Consider the following 23,412-nt stretch of genomic DNA (forward strand, 5'->3'; position numbering starts at 1 on the left):
CATTTCACGTTGAATGAAGTGGTATTACCCAGGCACCTTCATCCCTATCTGCCACCTAAATTGTTAACTATCATTAATATTTATTGTTCTTTAAAACCCTTCACTAAGATGTATGATTCACCAAGAAAGGCACAAACCTGACTATAAAAGTGATGGGAAACTGGTTCCTTAGTATTTCTCTTTTGAAAGTCTCAAGAAAAAAGAGGCCATTTTCATGTTGGGTGGCAAACTCACTTTAATTTTGTGGGAGAGAAAGAAAAAAATAAGTTGTTTACAAAATATTTGGATTATTTTTAGGATTTTCGTTCCTTAGAAGATTTATAAGTGGACCTTAGATAATTTTAGCACAAGGAGCTGACAGCACTGGATCTTGTTGAAATTCCTCCCTTCCTATAGAATGGGGGGGGGGCGATATTGGAGGATTCACTTTGCTTGTACCCCAAGACCTGTGTACTGGAGAAGTGAATGAAAGGGAATAAAGGTAGGAGATGGAGGTGGGATGGGAGGAGGATCAGTTGGAGGTAGCAGAGGAAGAGAACCTGGGACAAGCTCCTTCTTGGCCTCCTGTTCCCCAGCCAAAGAATCAAAGGCAGGAAGTGGTTGTTCCTACAATGCAGCTCTTCCGCTGTTACCCAACTATCATGGCGAGGATAGTGTTTCCTACACACTAGAAACTTTTTCCATTGGAGATATTATTCTATAGCAGGAAAAAAAAAAGAAGAAGAAATATAGAAAGATTAAGATGCATAAGGAAGTATTAAATATGTATGTCATGTCAGGAAAACATTTTCCCAACCCAAATGTTAACAAATATAAGCACATAACAGGAGAAATATATAAACAAATATTATTCCATTTAATTTTCAATAAAAATTTGTCATGAAATGATTTTAAAATGCTTAGTAAAAGTATTCAATGAATAAGTGATTAATCTGTATTATTTTGCACTTGGTAATGTGCTTGACTTAAATAATGATTAGATATTACTAGCTAGATTTAATACTTTCTTCTATATAGAACTCTGTGGCAATAAAGATAATGCCATTTGTTCATTTGGGTGGTTATTTTCACCCTCAGTGCCATGTATACCTAGTCCATAATAGATGCTCAAATAAAAAGATCCTATCTCAGAGAAGTAAGGATCCCTAGTATCTAATAATTAGGCGGTCTTTTAAAAGAAAAAATAAACTTACACAATGAGCAGGAAGTGTCACTTCTAGGTTTCTATTCTATTGAAATTATGCCATGTCAAGATAAGAGAACATTTACAATGATATTGTTTGCAGCATTATATATAAAAGCAACAATGGAAAATCCCTATGGCGATGGAGAAAGGGTACAATAATTTAGGGGTCCTCTGGAATGGGATGTCATTCTGCCATAAAACAGAATGAGATTGATTCTAACCTAGGTACATGTCCATATTATATTCCACTTTACAAGTAAGTTGCAGACTAATATGTACAGCATGATTTCATTTTCATAAAGAAAAGAAGCACATGTTTCACAAGGTATCTATATAAACAAGGAAAGATTTCTAGAAGAGAAATTATAATTATTATATATTTATATATAATTTATTTCATATAAAAATTATATGAAATTGATATAAATTATGGCTTTCTCTAACATGCCTTTAAATTTGAGCCTATTTTGGGTAGTTAAAGATCTTTTTGTTTGTGGCATATACTTGCATTGGCTGGGTGCCATGTTATGTCCATTCAGTTTCTGCATGTTTGGTCCAAGGCCAGTACTGGCCAGGAGTCACACTCAGGGGAACTGTTTTTGAAGAAGGTGGAGGGCCTGTAACTTTGTACAAAAGCACAACAATGATCATTGGCAGCCCTGGCCTTAGTTACGTAGTATAGTATTTGAAAGTGAATAAAACTACCGTTCCTTATATAGTCTAGTTAGGCTTTTTGCCAAGTTGAATTTGTCCTCACAACTCATCTGGTTCTGTCTTTTGGGGTTTCCAACCACTTCTTGGGTCAGAAAGAAACTTCTAGAATACTGTTCTTCAAGGCCCTCAGCTGAATGCTTTTTTTCCCAGCAATTGCTCTCTCCCATGTCTCTAGCTTTTTATAAAATTTTATTGGTGCCATATAATTATACATAATAGTAGGATTCATTATTACACATTTATACTTGCACATAATATAACAATATAATTTGGTCAGTTTAGTTTCCCGATACCTCTTCTTTCCTTATTCCTTCTCCCCTAATTGCCTTTCTCTACTGGTCTCCCTTCTATTTTCATGAGACCTCACCTTCCCCACCCCACCCTTTTTTTTTTTTCTTTTTTCTATCTTCCTCATATGAGAGACAACATTTGACCCTTGACTTTATGAGTTTGGCTTATTTTGTTTACATAATGCTCTCAAGTTCTATCCACTTTCTGGTAAATGACACAATTTAGTTCTTCTTTTTGGCTGAGTAAAGTAGTAAAGTCCACTGTGGTGTGTGTGTGTGTGTGTGTGTGTGTGTGTGTGTGTGTGTGTGTGTATCACATTTCCTATATTCACTCCATTCACCAGTTGCCATGTCTCTCGCTCTGACACGTCCCCCCCCCTTCCAACTTATGGGACTTGTTCAAACTCACAAGTTCTTGAACAGGTCCCTCCCCCATTCTTTTTCTTTCTTTCTTTTTTTCCTTTCCTATATTGGAGATTGAACTCAGGGCAAATGCTCTATCATTGAGCTATATTTCCTCTTTTAAACATTATGAGACAAGGTCTCACAAAGTTGCCCAGGCTTCAAACTTGAGATCCTTCTGCCTCAGCTTCCCACGTAGCTAGAATTACAGGAGTGCCCCATATCTCTTAAACTTTAACATTTACAGGTGGCTTGATTTGCACACAATTAAAGAAAAACAGAAGTCAAGCAGTTGCCGACAATACAGACTAAATACTTTATTAGGTTCCAAAATGAGAAAATGGAAGTGTTAACCTATTTTAGTATAAATCCACCACCCTTCTCAAAGAGCCTGCCTTAGCGTCCACGGCTCCCCAGTCCTGGTAGTGCCTGTACTCTTGGGGCCGCAGTAGATACTGCCGTCCCCTGTAGTTGGGCATCTCATAGAGGACCCAGCAGCCCTCCAGCACATGGAGGGAGGGAAACTCATTGAGGTGGAAACGGTCCTGTATGCAGGAGCAGTCCTCGGTTAGCTCCACCATGAGGCCCTTGTGGTCTTCCCTCTCATATAGCAGTATCCGGTGGGAGCCTGCCTGTTCCATCCACAAAAAGAAGAATGGGAAAAAGCAAGTGAGTCTCTTCCACAATTCATCCAAACACCACATGAATCTGGAAGCCGGGGTGTTGTGGTTGTGAATATAGAATCTGAGACTCCAAAACTGCTGCGAGGGCTGTACATGGAAGTTTTCTGCTATTATTTAGCAAATATTCATATGCTTAGTTCCTTCCTTCCTTCCTTCCTTCCTTCCTTCTTTCCTTCCTTCCTTCCTTTCTAATCTAGGAGATGGGATTTTAAAGAGGTGCAGACTCTGAGAATTGATTACAAACTCAAATATCTTGATTACTAACTCCCTGTGTTAGCTTAAACCTGTATTTTGGGTAAAAACAAATAGTCTATTTTGACCAGTATTCTCCTAATAAGAATAATATCTTCCAATTAATACACATATAAACTTAACAGCAGATTTAAGATTTTAAAAATGTAATTCAATGAAACTTTGGTTTTAATAGTCACTTCCAAATTAAAAGACTTTTCCAAACTTGGATACTACCTTTCCATAACCTATTTTGATAAACTGAGTTTTCAAGTCTATAGTACAACGTGTTTAATTCATTTATTAGAAATTCCTTTCATGTAGATAAAAATATATTTGCTAGAAACAGTGCCATCTTATGCCCAGCCAGCTTTCCATCTGCAAGTTTTGTTGTGTATCTCATTATGATATTACATTTGTCACAAACAACTTTGACCTAATGGTGACAGAAATTAAAAATAAAACTGGCACTTCTAAATGGGTTCTTTTTTTCGTTATTTCCATGCCTGTACACATCTAGGCCCAGGCAGGTATCTAAAGCCCACTTAACTTTTAAAGGGAAAATTCTTTCCCCTCAAACCCACATCAATAAAACATCCCCCAAGTGAGTCCCTTAGGCAGCAGGACTCACTTGGGGGGATGAGGCGACAGGAGCTGATGGAGTCGCTGAGGCCCAACCACTGCTGGTAGTCCGGGTATTCCCCGCGCCGCAGTAGGTACTGGTTGCCCTGGTAGTTGGGACGCTCATAGAGCATCCAGCTGCCGCTGTCCACGCGGATGGAGTTGCAGCGGCTGAAGTAGGTCTGCAGGTTGGGGCAGTCGCTGCTGCACTCGTAGCAGCGGCCCTGGAAGCTCCTGTCCTCGTAGAAAGTGATCTGCAAAGGAAAAGTAATTTGAATGAAATCATTTGTTCCCAAAGCACAAAGGCTTTGTTTCCTCTTTCTTTATTTTTCTTTAACTTGTGTTCTGCTTACCTTCCCCATGGCCGGTTGACACAGACCTTGCGAGCTCAGTACATTGGAAGCGGCCAGCCCCAGTAGGTCTATATAGCAGGAGGCCTGCTGCGTTGGCAGGAAAACACAAAAGGGGCCGGGGAGGGTGATAAGGGGATTTTATGGATCCCTTTTGCACGCTGCATTCAGGGGCAGTGATTAAAGATTTGCCCTCGTTCTCTGGTATATTCTAACGCTGTCCTGTATGTGCTGCTCTGTGTCGCTTTTATTTGGATTCTTACTGTTTTCTAAATTTATCAGCACACCAGTCTGAACTTCTGACCTAAAATTCATGTCTCCACACTATGATTCCATTATACCTCGTGAGTCTCCTGGGAAAAATCTGTGCCTTTGTGGAAGTATCTCCAGAATTCTGGGAGGTTTGAATTCTGAGAGAGAATTTTCCTGATATTTTTAGATAACAGAGGCTGGCCTATCTTAGTTTTTTTTTTTTTTTCTTCTTCTTCTTTACGTAAGTTGCCAGTTCAATGCAGGACACAAATCTAGATTCAGATCTCGTGACTGTTTCTGATTGTGTTGACCTTATGCTTTAAAACATAGTTATTAATGCCTAGTTTGGTGGGTGCACCCTATGTAACTCTATTAACTTGTTATAAGAAACAGAGCAAAGGTTTCTGTGGTCATGGGGCCCGAGACTGAGAGGCACATGACTTTATGGATGGCTTCCCCTTTTCCAAGGGCAGAGGAAGCTCTTCCCAGACAAGAGGGGACCTTTGGACTGGGGCTGTCCTGACTCAAGTCCACTGAACAGCAGCATGGCCTGGCCATGGCAAAGCGCAAACTTCTCAAAGCACAAACTACTTGGGAGAGAGAATATGAAGAATGAGGAAGAAAGCAAAAGAGGAGCAGGCCTGACATTTAGAAGCTGCAGCTAAGCCCTGCTTACTCTTCTATTAGACATGAACAATCCCATAAAGTGCCAACTTCTGGCAAGATTACTCTGAGACATGATAAAATGAGATGAAATAAGGCCACTTCACCATTTTGTCTAAACTCAAGCATAAATAAAGTTGATGTGTCACCCACAAAATAATAAACACCCCCTTCTCAGCCAAAATAATTAACTGCTACTTGTTTGTCAATTATAATTATCCTCATGCTAGCCTCCTCTTCCCATGGGCAAGATTTATAGAGATAACCAATCATAAAGCTAATCCTGCTTTATGATGATTTCTAATCAAGAGTGAACCCCCACTTTTTAGACCCTTCCCCAAATCACACAACCAAAGTACAAGTCCTAGAATAGGTTCCTTTCAACCTCTTCTCACGGAAAACATTACAGTTTTCCCTATCATGTGAGTTCTCCCAGGACACAACCAGACATAAGCCTAACTTGTTTAAAAACAGGCATATTCCTGGTGGTTTTTAGCTAAAGGACTTTGGCATGAGTAAATGGGATTATGTGTATAATGTGTGTGGCACATACCGGGCACAGATGAGCTTTAGTAATCCTAGTGACATCAATACTGGTAATGAAGTGAGTGACATCATCAAGGATAACTTCAGCCTACTTATCTCTCTTAAAGATAAAGAATCTTAAGGATTCCTGAGACAATTATTCTCTACAAAGTCTTTTTTTGGGAGGGTGGATAAAAAACAAAGTTAGGTTTGGAAGGAATTTTAGTTTTTAAAAACTCTGTTATGCCTAAGAATCACCTTGTTCCAGGCACCATGGTGCATGCCTATAATCCTAGCTACTGGGAGGCTGAGACAGGAGGACTGCAAGTTCAAAGCCAGCCTCAGCAAAAAGCCAGGTGCTAAACAACTACACCCTGTTTCTAAATAAAATACAAAAATTTGGGCTGGGGATGTGGCTCAGGGGTAGAATGCCCTGAGTTCAATCCCCAGTACCCATTCTCCCAAAAAGAATCACCTTGCTTGTTAAAAATGCAAATTACTACAAAGAAAAGAAAATGCAAATTACCAGTCCCAAGATTTGACATCATTAGATCAGAACAAGACCCCTATATTTTTAACCAGCATCAATTAGTTCTTGGACCAAATTCAAAAATACTCTTCTGTGATTTATTCCTTCATTTTTTGAGAAGGACATCATGTGTTTTAGCCATCCCCAGGTAAGGCCTTATTAACATCTCTGCTAAGATTCTCTTTAAACCTGTAGACAGAAACATACTCTGCTTTGTAGCACTATTTCTTGTTCTTCATAATTTGGAGAACCAAAGCAAGGTTACCAGCACTTAAATCACACCCTGGTAAAACAGGCAAATAACATCTCAAAATCATTTTGAAATTTGTCCTGACAAATTTGTATTCATGAATACTTTGAAAATGTCTTGGGAACTCCAAAGGTCCCCATACCACACTATGAGATCTACATTACCAACAGCCTGGCTTGGATGCTGTCCAGCATCTCAAGCCCAGGAAACACAGTGGGATGCTAGGATAGTTCTGCATTATGCTTTACCCTACTCAAATCGCTCCCCCCCAAGGGAGCAAGGGATTTAATGGTGAAGAAGAAAGAAGGGTATTTAGGGTCCTTATTCTATCTTGGTGATTTTTATCAGTCTCCAGATTCTGCCTAGTCTTGCCTCCTCTCTACAATGCACTCTGCTAAGATGCTGGGATGATGGGAATAGAAACACATCAAGTTACATGCTCATCTGTTCCAAATGCTTCCTGACTCCCATTGCCTTCATGATCAAGTCCTGATTTCTTAACACCAGGCATGACCTCCTCTGTCTCTTGCCACACTGTCCGATCACGCTGAACCACTTGTCATTTCCCAAACACATGATGTTATTTTCACACTGCTCTCGGTTTTCAATATAATGATCTTTCTCATGGAGACACCAATTCTCTACCTTTCACCCAGAGGAGTGTTACCCTTTCTTCGAAGCTCAGCTCATGCATCAATTCCACTGTAAAGATTTTCTAGAACCTTTTCTAATTCTTCTGGGTTGAATTTAGTATATTTATATATACTAAATTCAAATTTATACTTGGTCCCCAAGTATTGTGTTCATACCACTGTAACAGTAACCTTCACTTATTTGATTATTTTGTTTAGAGATCACGTATTCAAAATAGATATGGGGAGCCCCAGGAGGGCAGGGACTATTTTTGTTTTAATATTCTCACTAATTGACAAAACAAATTGGCACATAAAGTTTACTCTGTAAATGCTTAGGGTGGTGGTGGGGGAATGAATGAATGTTTTTCTCTAGTCTGAAATTCATTGTCATAGTAGTCCCTGGGACTGATTTCCAATGCTCAGCTCACAGGAGCTCATATGGTATCATTCATATCTAAGTTCAGCATTGGCAACCTTCCGTGTGTAGAATGACACACTCCATGCTTCATCTATCTAATGGGCTTTTATAATGGTGGAGAAGAGTAAGCAAAAGGAAGAAAACAAGAATGTTGTGTGGTCTCCAAAGCCCTCGACTCTGCAGTCATTTTAACTGTTTAATTGTTTTATCTTGTGAAATGACCAGTTAGTGTTGCAACAGCAGCAGCAATTCTCAGAGTTTTGCTTGTGTCTGAGGCCCAGATAGCAGTTGATGTTATCGTCTACCTTTCTGCTTCTTAGCAATTAATGTGGTGTTTGTATTAAATACATGCTTGCTTAAATAATCATAGATCATTTGGGTGGTGACCATGTAGATCAAAGTGTCCCAAACAAAGAGACTGGACAAGAGACTGGCCTCTGGTTCTCTTTCTCAGTTTATCTCTCATGACCATACAACCAGTGGCAAGAAGAGAGGAGTAATCACTGACCTGCCTTTGCTAGACTCCTATAGGATACCCCTTGGAACAAATTGACGATATATTTCTTCTTGTCTAAGCAATAGGTAGTTGTCTTTGTCACTTCTGCTCTGACGAACTCACAAAGAAGAAAATTTGAACTCCCAAGTTCCAAAGGGAAGAGAAAAAGAATACATACTAAAGTCAGGACCTAACCCCATAGTAGCAGGGTGGGAAGATTAGGGAAAAAGCTCATGATGAGACCCCTTTGGGGACATAACTCAGTATGGCAATATTTGGCACTCATTTATGTAGTAGCTTCCACTCTGGTTTCATTGTTTGGTGGACATTTTAGTAAGATTAAATAGGCAAAGATATTGCAGATTCAAAGGGCGAAAAGAGAAGGAAAAAAAAAGAAGAGAAAGTTTTAAGTCTGGACTTGGAAATACCTGTGTGTGTATGGGGGGCGGGCAGTATCTAGAGTGTACAGCATGTAGGTTGAACTGGGGTTGTCTCAAATTCTTGGTTCATTTTAGTTCCTCTTCCCATTCAACTCTCTGAGGTCCCAGCGTTTGCACTAGAGAGAGGAGGGAGAGAAAGGAGTAAAGGGTAGAATTAGGAGTGGGTTTGGGTATATCTCTTCCCCAGGTCATTCCCCATGTGACTTTCTCTTCATGTTGGGATTAAGGGGAGAGCAACTTTCTCTTTGCCTAGATACTAGGAATAGGAACAACCAATTTTAAAGAATAATTTTTAAGAATAATGATTTGATTAAAGAAATTCAAGAATTCTAATTTTTATGTATTTCCAGTTCAGGTGTATAATTTCCATTTCTAAAGTCTATGATTTTATGTCTTCTAAGCAAATACTATGAAATAAATAGATAAATAAATAAGTAAATAAATAAAATAAACTTTTGGTTTTCTAATTCATGTTCCCTATATCACTGTTAGCAAATAGAGGACTCTGATTAATGTTTCCAGGAAACCAACACTACCTTTGGGAGTTTAAAGGTTAAAAAAGCTGGGCTTTAGGAATAGTTAATACAAAATAATCTGAGAATTGAACTACTTTTTTTTCTTTCTTCTTCTTCTTCTTCTTCTTCTTCTTCTTCTTCTTCTTCTTCTTCTTCTTCTTCTTCTTCTTGTTCTTCTTCTTCTTCTTCTTCTTCTTCTTTTAATGCTGGGGATTGAATCCAGGGCTTCATACATGCCAAGAAAGTGCTATACCATCAACCCATATCCCCAGCCCCAAATCAAACTATTTTCCAGGAAAGAACCTTCACATGTAATATATGTATACAATAGGCTATCCATGAGTCCTGGTTTTCCCAGAACAATCTTAGTTTGTGCTTCTTGTCCAAGTGCGATTATTAATAATAGGTCAGAAGTGACCCAGTTTAAGACAAAGATTACATGTTCACTCTGTTTCTATGCCATGTGAGGTGGGATTTGAGTCAATTCATTAGAACCTCAAAGGATGGGATACTTTCAAAGAATTTTGACCTGAAGTCATCTGTTTCCTTGATGAACTTCACAAGAAACAGCCCCAAGAACCTTATTTATTCACACAAGATGTTTTTAGGGATGTTGTTTACTCAATATCCTCTTTACCAGGACTTACAAGAAAACTTCATTTTAGGTGTTGGTACTGAGGATAATGAAGCTTGTACTGATTAATTTATTTGTCTTCTAAACTCTGTGAGTTATGAAACTGATCTTGTTTCCTTCTCTGCCTTGGCTGCTTGAGCAAAATCTATATCTATCTTCGGTTAACTTAGCATGTTCCAGTTCACAACTTGAGTTTGAACTTCACTTTTGGTTCCATCTCATCTCTTCCATTTTTGTTTTTCCTCTCACCCAATTTCCTCATCCACTTATTTTTAAATTTATTATTATGAGTTTTACTACCCACTTTAATTCACTTTGAAAAACTAAGGGGAACAAATATGCAATCACACAGTCTTCTCCAGAAAATTTAGATTGCTTATTTTCTATTCAGCAATATTTTCTATGTATTACTCATAGTACATTATTTCCTATTAAAATGATATGAGGCTGAGTTTCTTCATGGGTATGTGTTTTTGGAAAATGCCATTAAATCTTCTACAGAGTTCATAAGGTAAAGAGGCAGTGAATTATATTTGGATTGCAAAACTCATGGTGGAAAGAGGGGAAATGGATTTGGGACAGAAGGGATGGTGGCTGTTAGCAGGATAAGGGCAATGGGTAAGATAAGCTCGTTTATTTACAAAGCTAAAATAAGAGTCTAGCTGCTGCAAATGACTCCTAATCAGGGATAGCAATGGGGCCAACCTGAAGGGATAACTTGAGGTGTTTCAATAAGTACTTACTTATTTATTATTGTAGCCGCAGATATATCCTTATGAAACAACCACAGATTGCTTTAGCCCAGTTGAATGGAACTTTTCTTTGAGCCTGTATATTTTAGTCATCAGAACATGCCAGAAATACTGTTCTCCACATTATTCCCTTTATAAGCAGTTGCTTCCCATCTTGAAAACATGCTATTGTGTTTGGCCTAGTGCCGTTACTCCTCATGAATGCTTAATAGACTGAAAGAAAGACAGGACTCTATTAGTGCCAGAATCACAAGCTACATTCTTTATTAGATTCTAAAGGAGAAAAGTGGAGAATGTTAATACTTCAATAAAAATCCATGACTCGTCTTAAAGACCCAGCTTTGGCATTTGCAGCTCCCCAATCAAGATATCTCCTGTATTCCCCTGGCTGTAGCAGGTACTGCCGTCCCCTGTAACTGGGCATCTCATAGAGGACCCAGCAGCCCTCCAGCACATTGAGGGACTGGATTTCATTGAGTTGGAAGCGGTCCTGAAGAGAGAGACAATCGTCTGTGACCTCTGACATTTGTCCTCTAAAGTTCTCTCTCTCATAGATCTTCATTCTGTAAGTGCCAGAGTGCTGGGAGGGCAGACAGGAAAGAAAAGGAAAATCAACACAAACAGAGAAACTAAAGTTCCAAGCCCCATGCTTCCTTGGGTACACCTGTCCAGAAATGCTCTGGATCCAAGTTTGCTTCCAGAACAATCATATTGCAGTATTCAGAACTCAGGAGCCACCTATAGCTCACTGCTAATGAACCTAGTGATCCATGGGCAAAGCAAGGACGCAGCTTGGCAGCTTTTCAGCCTCCACCCACCAGCCTCCATCCTCAGGTATTAAGATATGCTTAAAATAAAATAAATTTACCACTGCATTTTAGTGCTTGTTTTTTTTTTTTTTTTTTTTTTTTTGAGATAGCGCTTCTCAAAGGAGAAAAGTGAGAGTCATTGGGAGGGAAGGTATCATTTGATATATCACTGTTGTTAAAATTATATCAGCATTTGCTTGGAAAAATATCAACATTTAGCTATTTTCTGTAAGACTGATATACTGATTTTCATGTATTTTATGGAGCATAGGATTATTAAGCTCTTGGGACAGAGAAGATGACATGTTTCCCTCATCCCTGTTTTTCATATCTGCAGTTTGGGTTCAAATCTCAAACCAAATGACTCCTCAGCTCCCTCCCTAGCCTCTTATCCTCAACTTAGCCATTTCCCTGGGCAGCTAGAATAGCCTTAATGAGTTCTGACTTGATGGCACTATATCTCATACCTCCCACAGTCCCCTTTTCTAAATATTCTGCAATCACTTTCCAGAAAATACTGATCTCAAACGTTGGTTTGGGATTGTCTTTTCCTCTGATTTATATCTATAAGTGAGATAATTAGTTACTGATCATTACATTGGAATAGAAACCAGAAGATAAGAGGAATCATCAAGGAGAAAAGTAAGGCCAAACAAATCAGAGAATTTTTAGTCAAGCAAACAGCTCCAGATTGTACTCATAAATTTTGATTCATTTGATTTCTAACTTTATATGGCTTGGAATGAACACTTTAGGCAATGATATCTTGAACAAATAGTAAATTCCATCTCCCCAATATCCTAATTTTTCTGATTTGATTTTTGTTTTCTTAATTTTTGATTGCACGTAAGATGTAAAATCTGGGAACATGACTTTTTAAAAAATCCCACCACCGAGTTCATGAAGAAAGGCTTTACGTCTAAGGTATCTGTGTACACGGGCCTGCGGGCCTGCGCTCGCTAAGCATTTCCACTTCCTGCCCTCTAGTTGGAACTATTATGTTTAAGATAAGGTTTTGTTTGGTTTTGGTGCTGGAGATGAAACTCAAGCCTACTGAGCTTGTGCTCTACCACTGAACTACACCCCCAGTCCCTACCTAAGATAATGCCTTCACATGGTTTTTATTTCCAGAAGCCAATGGCACAGACAGAACCACACTCACTTGGGGAATGAGGAGGCAGGAGCTGATGGAGTCGCTGAGGCCCATCCACTGCTGGTAGTCGGGGTATTCCCCGCGCCGCAGTAGGTACTGGTTGCCCTGGTAGTTGGGACGCTCATAGAGCATCCAGCAGCCACTGTCCACGCGGATGGAGTTGCAGCGGCTGAAGTAGGTCTGCAGGTTGGGGCAGTCGCTGCTGCACTCGTAGCAGCGGCCCTGGAAGCTCCTGTCCTCGTAGAAAGTGATCTGCAAAGGAAGAGTGGAAGCATGAGCAATTTGCCTCCACTGAGGATGCTACACCAGGGCCCAGATGGAGCGTTAGGTCCCCACCCAGGACTCACCTTTCCCATGTTGGAGGGGCAAACAGGGACGTTCTCTCGGTACTGTGGATCTCTGGATCGCTGTATATATAGCAGCCCTGACTGCTGCCTCCACAGGAAATCACACAAAAGGGCCCATTGCGGGAGTGAGGGGATTTGCAAGCTCCGCGCTCTCCCTCCCCCTGCCCACTGGGGTTGGCTGAATGGTTTACTCTCATTCTTTCTGGTAGGTTCGAGTTGCTCTAATTCACTAAAGCTGTTGTTGCCACCAAAGTGAAAAGAGTCTTTACTCTTTTAGTTGAGCAAAAGGGAGAGCGAAACTCTATCCCTATGATTTTATTTTATAGTTTACTGTGCGTAATTGACTTCTCAAAGGTGATTTTGTTTAGCACTCAGGGACCGGTGTTTTGTTTTTTAACTTTTTAAAAAACTTGAATTTAAGTAATAAGGAAGAGGGAATCTTAAGGAAGAGGGAATCAAGAGAAGTAATCTGTAATCTGTGAAAGCGTTTTGAAAAGCATAGAGCTTACTTAGAATTCAAGATTCCATGATCATCACTGTTATTTGGGGAATCACCCTGAATAGAATTATTACTAGACTGGGATTCATAGGCTCCTGGAGGCAGCGGAGTCTCTCTTGTTCATTTAGCCTTGAGCCCTAGAACAGAGGTTTGGCACACACATTTAGTGGGCCTGCAATACTGGAAGGAAAGCAGATAATTGTGATCTTCCTCCATTCCTCTCATCTCTCTAAGGTCCTAAATGCTTCTTTCTGCTGTGGCTGCCCAAATTCTGCTTCCTCTTTGCCATTCCACCTCTTCTTCAAATATCTTAAGATCTTTCTTCTTAAAAAATCATTAAAACCCTTGCTTTCTTGACAAGGGCAGTTTGAGTAGTGTAAGAAGTTCTGCAGAAGTATCTCCCATCCAGGTCCTTGGACTTAGATGCTGGACAGCATCCAGGCTAGCCTGTCTGGCTTCTTGAAAATGTGGATCTCACAGTATGGTGAACCCTTTGGGTCCCTGAGACAATTTCAAACTGTTCGTACCACCGAGACAGTTTTCAAAATAATACTAAGATGTCATTTGCCTTTTATTCACTCTCATTCTTTCATGAATGGGCAGCGTTGTTTTTCCAGAGGCTACATGGCAATTAAAGAGATTTTGCAAAAATGTAAAAATGATGCTACATTTTTCAATACTTATTCTTTGAAAATTTGGTTGTTAATCATAAGCATGTATTATTTATGTAGCATGCAGTAGGTTTACTGGCTAAGACCCTTCAGGGCAAGAAAGGTAAACCCATACCTGGGGTATGCATTGATTCCTATCAGGGTGAGTCATTATCCCTTCCAAGGGGAAAGAGAATCCAGGTATTCAGCTCATCATCAAGTGGCTGATTGGTTCTTCAAGGTATGAGCCACATTGAGGCACAGTTGGTCCTTCTTGCTGGCAGATTGGACATTGTACAGAGACAGTAGCTGATTTTGCCTTGGCCATGTGGGAGCTAAGGCCTAACCTTCACCTCTGCCACCATGAACACTTTGCTCTGCCCAGGAGGTCATTGTGTCAGCACTAGGGTAGCTGATGGCAGAGAATGATTGATAGCCAATGACCAAATCATTTTTTCTTTTATTTGTGGAGGGAAACGGTATTGGGTATCAACCCAGGGGTGATTTACCACTGAGCTACATTCCTATTCCCTTTTAAAATTTTTAAATTTTGAGACAGGGTGCTTAGGGACTCATTAAGTTCCGGAGGCTGGCCTTGAATTTGCCATCCTCCTGTCTCAGCCTCAGAACACTGAGATTATAAGCATGTGCCACCATGCCTGCTCCTAAATCATTCTTTCTGCTTTGTTGTTTAGTGTGCCTTCCATGGTGGATGCCCTGAATAGGCATTAATATGGGGATACAATCATCTTCATATTTTGTACCCACTCTTATGTTTGCATACACATTTCTACCCCAGATCTGCTTGTCCTTAACCTTTCTCCTCCCTGGCCCTGGACCAACCAGCCATCGACCCTCATCACTGCTCAGTATTCTATATATATCCTAACCTGTCTATTTTTCTTTCTACACAAAGTGGATGGGCAGGGACACTTCCTCAAGGTTGTCCCTGGGAGCATTTCCTTCTCTGCTATTTTTGGGGCCACCCTTGAGGGAGCTGTGATCATGCAGGAGCCCTCCATTTGGGGCTTGTACACACACACCAAGGCAACCACAAGAGAACCAAGCTCGCCCAGCCTTTTTCCTCTTCCATCAAACTGCGAAAAGATGCCTGCAGTGCGATTGTAAGCGTGAGCTGGGAAGGAGCAGGGCAATAGCAGAGCCTCAGCCAGTCCCACAGGGAACTCTCCAGCTAGAGTCCTTGAGGATGAGGTAAGGGGACCAGGACTGTGTCCCCGCATTGCCCAGTCATCTGATGTGAGCTGTGGCTATGGAGGGGCCTGAGCTTGGTAGAGACAGCACCCTTCAGCAGAGGGAAATTCCTTGAGACAAACTCAGCTTTCAGCTGTCAGTATCCGGGAGAAAGAGTGACTGACCCTGAGTGGGAGTCTGGGCAGCGCACCAGTGTCCTCTGTACGAGAAAGTAAGTATTGTTGATGGTCTCACTGTCTGAGACAACCACAGTGAGCCTTTTGGTATTTATCTACGTATAAAACTCATGTGTGGTTGTATTACTTACACAGTGTGGCATGCTCTTGTGTTCTTCTAGGTAGTTTTTTAAATAAAGGGATTAATAAAACTGATTAAGGTGATTGTATTTAGCCTTTTTAACACAAAGGTGTTTTGTTTTGGTGAAGCAAGACTTTTAATGAGAAGTCATTCTGGACCCTCTACCATACCCATACTTAAGGCCTGGTCAATGTTCAAGAGAGGATTCTGTTCAGCTGAGGGAGTCACTAAAAGATATATACAGGGTCATTTTCCTGTGTTGAAAGTTTGAACCCTTAAGGGGACAAAATTCACAACCCCATTTTATGTAAGAGGCTGAATATATTCAGTGCCATTCATAGGTGAGGATTTGAGGATGATAATGAAATATCATGGAGTAAAAATTAATCTGACTTAAAATTACCCTGATTTTTATTTGTAGTATAATGTTTAAATAATTTATGACCCTGGAGAAATGTGCTTTTAGTCACATAGATACACTCCATCTTTGGTTCTGATGCAGAGACACCAGTGATCTTAGGAAAGAAAGTAAATTATCAGGAACACAAGGTCAGGATGTGATCAATTCTAATAGAAGAAATTTAAGGATTAAATATGTCTCAGCATCAATTGTAACTACTCACAGAGGGCCTACTTGGGCATTTGTCCCCACTGGTATGTGCTTTTCTTTTGAACCTTGGGAGCTATTGCCTCCTGGATGATGGGTACCTTAAAAAGGTCCAGGGTCTTTTGTGGGTCTGGAGTTTGAAGGAAGACATCCTTGAGAGGAGATGATCCTGGATGTGGAAATAGTCTTCAGGGAGCTCCCACATGTGGGCTGTGTTGCTATCTGTATAGCCTTGTCTTCTGGGAGCTGGTGAGCTGTGACATGAAACAGAAGAAGAAGAAAGAAATTAACGCAAGCTTTAGTCACCCTGGCTTTATAGGACTTGTTAAAATTTTTAAAAGCTTAACTAAAAATAATGGTTTTTTTTTTTTTTTTTTTTTTTTTTTTTTTTTAGTGCTTAGATAACACAGAACAGAGAGCCAGCCTTTGTTCTGGCACATTCAGTCACATTGTAATCCCAGGCTATGATCAATTGCCTGTAATGAACCTGGGCTTTCTCCTTGGTGTGTACAATGAGGTAGCTACTTTCTCTCCACTTCTCATGCGACTCCAGGTTTATTCTCCTGGCAGGGGCAAGGACCCTAATACGTGATAGGCCCCAAGAATCTCATCTACTCTATAGCTTCCAGATGCCGGGCAGCTGGTATTTCTAGAGAACTCCTGTAAATAGCTGATAACCACCGCCTCCCAAGCCCCAACTGAGCAGCTTGTATATCCCCCCAGTGACTCATGATAGACTATTATAAAAAGTGAACTCCCTAGTGGATAGGTGTCCCTAGAACAGAACTCCCACAGTATCCACACCCCGCCTCTGACCTGGCTCTCTGTGGGATAGAAAAGCATGGGAGGAGGTGGTAATAGGCTGGCTATGGCCCATTCCTAGCCTGTATCGTGTGACATTGTAGAATTTGCCCCAACCTCTCACACAACCAGTAGCAGTCTTAAAGGAGCCCTGGGGTAAACAATTAAGTCATACCGAGCATCACATAAAAATACCTAGAAATAAAATATTGGCTCAAGAATTTCAAGTGTTAGCTTCAGCAAATAAATGTAAAATCGTGAGAATGTCCAGGCTTCAACCAGAGGCCTACACTCAAGACCTCTCAGTCTTGCAGTCAGCTTCTTATGTTGGAGCATGAGGGACTTGAGCTGGGTAGAGTAGGGGGTGTGAATGATGCTTTGGAGGCCTGCATAATTGGCTTGGTGGGGCACCTAGCACTTGCAAATGACACCAACTGGAATGACTTACCCTGACTGACTGCCCCATGGCTTTGCTTTCACACTCCTTCCTCCAGAGCTTTTTAAGTGTTTTCATTGCAATACTAACAATACTGTGAAATTGTTGAATAGGCATTATTTGTTGAGCGATGTCTACACACATCCATGCAGACTTCTGCAGTTTCTGTTATTGCTCATATAATCTTTGGAAAGACAAAGATTAACTTCCTTAAGCCTCAGTTTCCCCATTTATAGAATAAGAGTGACAATGAAAAATCAAACAAAAAATTGGATTTGGAAGCACATAGTAAATAGTGAAATAATACTGATGACCCGAAAATGGAATCAGATATATTGATAAAGAAAAAAATCATTCACAACATTTGCCAAAGATGGTAAGGCAGACTTTGGAGATAGGTATAGAGACCATGGAAATGGGGTTTTGCAGTGGAGAAGAGAAATTGCTTTTGGTTTCATCTCCAGCGTGGCCATGTGGAGATTTGTAACCAAGAAACATGGTGGAGGTCAGTGGACGGAAAATCACTAAGAGGAAACATTAAGAAATTGGATATCTAGAAATAAGATGTTGGTTCAAGAGTTTGGGGAGAAGTTGGCTTCATGTGACTAAGTCCAAAATCATCAGAATATCTGGATTTCTGGCTAATCTGACTTGACAGTATTATTACTGAAGGCAGGCCAGGGTGCGCAGTTACCAGGGATGGGAGATGATCACTAAACTAACTTAGCAGGATTCTTGTTCAAACCAAATTCTACCAGGATAGAGAGGAAAGTCCAAGTTTAGATCTAGTCAGGTTGAGGACTCAGAGAAGACTGACTGAAATATTGGTCAAAGAGAGTCTCTGTTAATATTTTAGTAAATGCTACAGGTGAGTATTCACACCTTTGAACATCAATTAATAATATGTTTGCATTTCTGACCTTTGGTGTCATAGTGTCTATACTTTTGCCTGTGGTATGGAGACTAAATGTGATCAAGGGATAATTTCACACACAGTATTAAGAAACTTTGATTTAACTGATTTAATTTTCTGTTTGGTAATTTTGATATCTCCATCAAATGATGACTCTGTGTTTGTGTGTGATCTTGAGTTGGGTGCAAAGGGAGGTATAACATCTCTGTGCATTTAGAGAGGATGGAGTCATTGAAGTCTACCTGCCCCTGGTGGTCAATGTACCTGCCTCATCACAGAGCATCCAGCTCTGGCAGTCCACCTGTGTGACCACATTGCTGCAGGACTGCAGGTTGGAGTGGTGGCTGCTGCACTCACAAGAGTGAGTGCAATGGAACATTCCAATAGTCAGGAAAATCCTCCAATGAACACATAACCGTGAGTTCACGGCCAGCCCTGTCCTAAAATCACCTCACTGTGGCTGGGGGACTATGGTGCAGAAGCCAGTTTTATTCATCAGCTGTAATGGAGGTTTAGATGTGTGTGTGTGTGTGTGTGTGTGTGTGTGTGTGTGTGTGTGTGTGTGTGATTATATCAGGTCTATCAGGTGATTTGACCTGGTTTGCCTAGCAGCAGAACTTCTCCCTTTTTTTCATACTACTAATGCAGTTTTCTTCCTCCTCCTCCTTCTTCTCTCCTTCTCCCTCTCTTCCTCTTCCTTTTTTTCTATTTTGCTATTCATTACCTTGTAGCTGTGATACTTTTATTAAAATGCTTCATGGTAGCACATGCCTGCAATCCCAGCAGCTCAGGAAACTGAGGCAGGAGGATCACAAGTTCAAAGCCAGCCTCTGCAACTTAGTGAGGCCCTGAGCAACTTAGCAAGACCTTGTCTCAAAACAAAAGTGGGGAGGGGGCAGATATATGGCTCAGGTATTAAGTGCCCCTGATTAATTCCTGATACCCAACCCACTCCAAATGCTTTGAGATCTTTGAAACAATTTGGAAAAGGACAAGTCAGGAAACATGTCCTTCCACTTGCCGTTTAATTGAATGTTTATGGCTAAGTAGAGAAATAGTGGACATAGACAAAATTCACCTGAAAACTATATTTTTTCTAAATTTTGGCAGCCCAGAAGGGCTCACAAGGGAGATTTATTCCCCCCCACCCCCACCCAGAGCATCTATGATGATCTGGGCATATGGAAGGTTGTTGTTCCCAAAGACTAGAACATCTTCACTGTCCCTGAAGTTGACCTCCTCCTTCCCAGTCTTCACAGCAGTCCAGGACCCACTTCCTAGGAAATATCTTCCTCAAACTGACTCTTCCTCCTCTCTCCCTTCCATTCCATGTCTCCATCATTTCATTACCGTCCAACAGCCCTTAAGCATTGTCTTTCTTGTAAGGTGTCTCCTTTCCCAGGTTCAGTCTCTTCATCAGGTTTATGAGCCCAGGATAAGCACCATGCCACACTTCTCCAATCCCTATAACTACTTACTAATTAATAGGATGTGTGAATGGTGCCCCGGACACATGAATGACAGTTAAACCAATGATTGCTGTCCCATTCTGGAAAAAAAATGACTCCCCCACATGAGGTCATTCATGTGGGTGTCCAAAGACCAGACATTACACTCATGTCCCAACACGTGCTTTCTCCCGCTCGCCCACTACCACACTGCTGGTTCTGTCCTGTCATTGGGGACCTGGGAAGACTGGCCAGCTGTGTAGACAGAGTGGAGGCTTCCCTGGGGAAGTGGAGGGCATTGAAATGGGCCAGAGCATAATCAGGCCTGTTGTGTTAAGGTCTCAGAAATTAATAGACAGGAGAGATGGGCTGAGAGAGTGAAAATGGATAGGAAAAAAAAAAGGAAGCAAAAAGAGTTCAGTAGAATTTTTGTGAAGGGAAATGAGAGAACTTATCAGTTTCTTGTATTTTAGAAGATGAAGGGGTCAAGGCCACAAGACAGGCTTTGTTATAACTCTTTGTATTGTCAGCAACCACCACCTCCACTGTCCTAGAGCATGAGGTAGATGAGGAGACTGAAGATTATTTGAGTCCTTTTTATCACAAATAGTTGAATACTGAATATAACACTAAAGTTATATATATATATAATATATAATATATATTATATATATATATATATAATTTGTTTCATTTAAAAATAAGTACAAAACTCAGTCTTAAAAAGATAGGCCTTTTTATAAATCAGAAAAAAAATAAAGCCATTTAAGATCCTTTAGGAACTCATAGTTAAAATAAGAAATTTGCACATCAAAACATTTGAATCAATCAAATACAACCCTGGCTTCAGCCACGTACAGTAGCCTAGCACATGCCCATAATCCCAGCACCTGGTCAGGGAGGTGAGTGATGAGGCAGAAGGACTGCAGTTTTGAGGCCAGACTAAGCAGCAAAGATCCTGTCTCCAACTAAAATTTGCAATGGCTGGGAGTGTAGCTGAGTGATAGGTGGAGCACCTGTCTGGCATGGGCAAGATCCTGGATTCCATCCTTAGCACTGCAAAAACAAACAAACAGATATAACCCTGGGTTCTTCTAAACCTAAAATCATTTAGGACATATCAATTTTACCTGAGGCCTTTTAGAAGCCTTAGTGGTTTATTTCCCTCCCTCCTCAACTCATGTGCAAATGTTTTAGTTTAAAACCTGCGTTCTCCTGTAGCATTTTCAGAACCCTCCTCTCCCTCCATGGATTACGCTTTTCTTTCTAATCCTCACAAATCTGAGCTCCATCCACATCCCATACCCCCAATAGCTGCCCCTTGGCTAACAAGTGTCCTCAGCAGGAGAGTCCTGATGAAGAAGACTCCCTCTGAAGCCTTGGGAGTGAGGTTCAGTCTAATGGAGGCAATTCTGGAGCTCCCAGTATAAGGAGTATGGTTTTGGAGGAGAGATGTGGACACAGCTCCTGGCTATGGGTAAGAGTTCAGCTGGAGGAGGCCAGAATGAAGCTCTCTGAAGTACCCAGTCCAGGCCAGGGGCCATGACTGACCAAGCCTAACTGCAGTATGATCACCATGGAGAGACGAATCCATAAAAATATGCGTAGATAATGAATGGAGGATGCAAGAATTGAACTCATGCCTATGTGTCCCAAGGCCTGAATTAATTATCTTTCCGTATACCAGTGACTTGTTTTAGATGTTATACTTTCAACTGTGCCTATCTTAGATCTTCTTAAATTATACACTTCTCATATCAGGTCCAATGCCATGTTTTGTTTTGTTGTTTTAATTTCCACAAGCCCAAGCACACCAATAGCTTATCTATCATGAGAATCTTTGTCCTTACAGGAGTTCCAGTAAATTTCAGCATTTTGACCAACCGATTGATTTCTTCAGGCTCACTGTAAGATCTCAGCATTTAACCAGTTGTAAAGGGCTCTGTAATTCTTGTTTCATCCATTTGACAGTTACCTATTACTAAGACAGCAGTAATAGGTAACTGTCAAAAGGACACTGAGAATTTCAAATCCCTTTAAAGTAGAGAAATATTCTGGAAAAAGACTCATTTACTCTGATGTTTGTCCTTACAACATCCGTGTATACAGCATGTCCATGTACACAGCACAACTTTAGCAAAACCAATGGAGTTATAACTCCAACATACTAAGCCTCCACTGCATGCTAGCATTTACAGGGGTATTTCATTTATTCCTCATGGGAAGATGAAAGTAGAAAAACTGGGGCTAGGGAGGATAAATAACTTGCTCAAGTCCATACATCCTCTAGGTGGTCAAGCCCAAAACCAAGTTTGTGGGCTTCAAAGCCCACCTTGAACCATTGGCATAACTCCCCTCAAAACTGAATGGAGTCTGAAGTGTTGGAGTTGGAAGGAAAACTAGAACTTATCTTGTCCAAACCCCTCCTTTTATAGAGGAGGAGACATGTGGCCTACTGAGTTTTATCAGATAAAATGCAGTTTTCTAAATCTTTCATTCAGCCAGATTAAAACAAAACTTGAAGTTAATCAAATTATTTTCAGTGAAACATGGTACCTAGGTTTTCTTTTTTGTTAAAATAGAGTTCAGGAACTATTGATCTACCTGTTATCTCTGTAGATCTGCTTGCCATGAGTATTTCCTATAAATGGAATTGCATAATATATGGTCTTATATTATGGTCTTATATTATGGTCTTATATTATGGTCTTATATTATTATGCATAATATATGGTCTTGCTTTTTAAACTCAACATAATGTTTTCCAGGTCCATTTATATTGTAGCATATGTTAATGCTACATTCCTTTTTATGGCCAAATAATATTTCATTTTATATATTTATCACATTTTGTTTATATAAAAATCCATTGATATTTGGATATTTGTGTTGTTGCCATCTTTTGGTTATTGTGAATTGTGCCACTGTGAGGACTTATGCCATAAATTTTTGTTTGAATATCTATTTTCAATTCCTTTGGTTATATACCAGGGTAGAATTGCTGGGTCATAAGATAACTGTAAGTTTAACTTTTTGAGAAACTTCCAAATCATTTTCCATGGAGACTGTACCATTTTACATTCCCACATTTATGATTTATGAAGTTTCCAATTTTTCCACATTATCACCAACACTAGGTATTTTCTGTTTTGAAGATTTAAAAAGATCATTATAGACACCCTGATAGACATTAAGTAGTATCCCATTGTAGTTTTGATTAGCTTTTTCCCTAATAACTAATGATTTTGAGCATTTTTTCATTTGTTTGTTGGCTATTTATATATCTTCTTTGGGAAAATGTATATTCAAATACTTGGCCCGTTTTTAAATTGGGTCATTCTAGTTTTGTTGTTGAGTTGTAAAAGTCCTTTATATATTCTCAACTTTAGAATCTGATCAGATATATGACTTGGAAATATTTTCTCACATTCTGTGAGCTATCTTTTTACCTTCTTTCTTTATTTTTTAAAATTTTTTATTTGTTTTAATTAGTTACACATGACAGTAGAATGTGTTTATGCACTTTAATATATCATACATAAATGGGATATAATTTCTCATTTTTCTGAGTGGACATGTTGTATATTCATTTTGGTCATGCTGTCACATATATACATACAGAAATAATGTTTGTTTCATTCTACTATCCTTCCT

The 23,412-nt window shown here is 40.1% G+C and overlaps 2 protein-coding genes across 2 annotated transcripts; both read right to left on the bottom strand.

The window, feature by feature from the left end:
• Positions 1-2,884: 2,884 nt before the first annotated feature.
• LOC101976328 (gamma-crystallin C) lies at positions 2,885-5,057 on the bottom strand. The gene is made up of 3 exons (XM_021721641.3): positions 4,481-5,057; positions 4,141-4,381; positions 2,885-3,229 (listed from the first exon to the last, which is right to left on the bottom strand). Exons 1-3 carry the CDS (start codon positions 4,487-4,489, stop codon positions 2,952-2,954), a joined length of 528 nt encoding a protein of 175 aa, XP_021577316.2. The 5' UTR covers positions 4,490-5,057; the 3' UTR covers positions 2,885-2,951.
• Positions 5,058-10,881: 5,824 nt separating this feature from the next.
• On the bottom strand, positions 10,882-12,904 carry LOC101964739 (gamma-crystallin B). Its single transcript, XM_005342049.4, has 3 exons — positions 12,896-12,904; positions 12,558-12,800; positions 10,882-11,166 (listed from the first exon to the last, which is right to left on the bottom strand). Exons 1-3 carry the CDS (start codon positions 12,902-12,904, stop codon positions 10,891-10,893), a joined length of 528 nt encoding a protein of 175 aa, XP_005342106.2. The 3' UTR covers positions 10,882-10,890.
• Between the last annotated feature and the right edge of the window lie 10,508 nt (positions 12,905-23,412).

Source organism: Ictidomys tridecemlineatus, chromosome 7, assembly GCF_052094955.1.
Source record: "Ictidomys tridecemlineatus isolate mIctTri1 chromosome 7, mIctTri1.hap1, whole genome shotgun sequence".
In the NCBI taxonomy this organism is placed as follows: domain Eukaryota; kingdom Metazoa; phylum Chordata; class Mammalia; order Rodentia; family Sciuridae; genus Ictidomys; species Ictidomys tridecemlineatus.

Bases quoted from the DNA above. Each gene is read 5' to 3' on its own strand.
- LOC101976328 (XM_021721641.3), bottom strand. The intron at 3,230-4,140 runs CAAGTGAGTCCT...TTTTGTGGATGG, and splicing joins CTCCTGTCGCCTCATCCCCC to AACAGGCAGGCTCCCACCGG.
- LOC101964739 (XM_005342049.4), bottom strand. The intron at 11,167-12,557 runs GTGAGTGTGGTT...CTGCCCTCCCAG, and splicing joins CCTGCCTCCTCATTCCCCAA to CACTCTGGCACTTACAGAAT.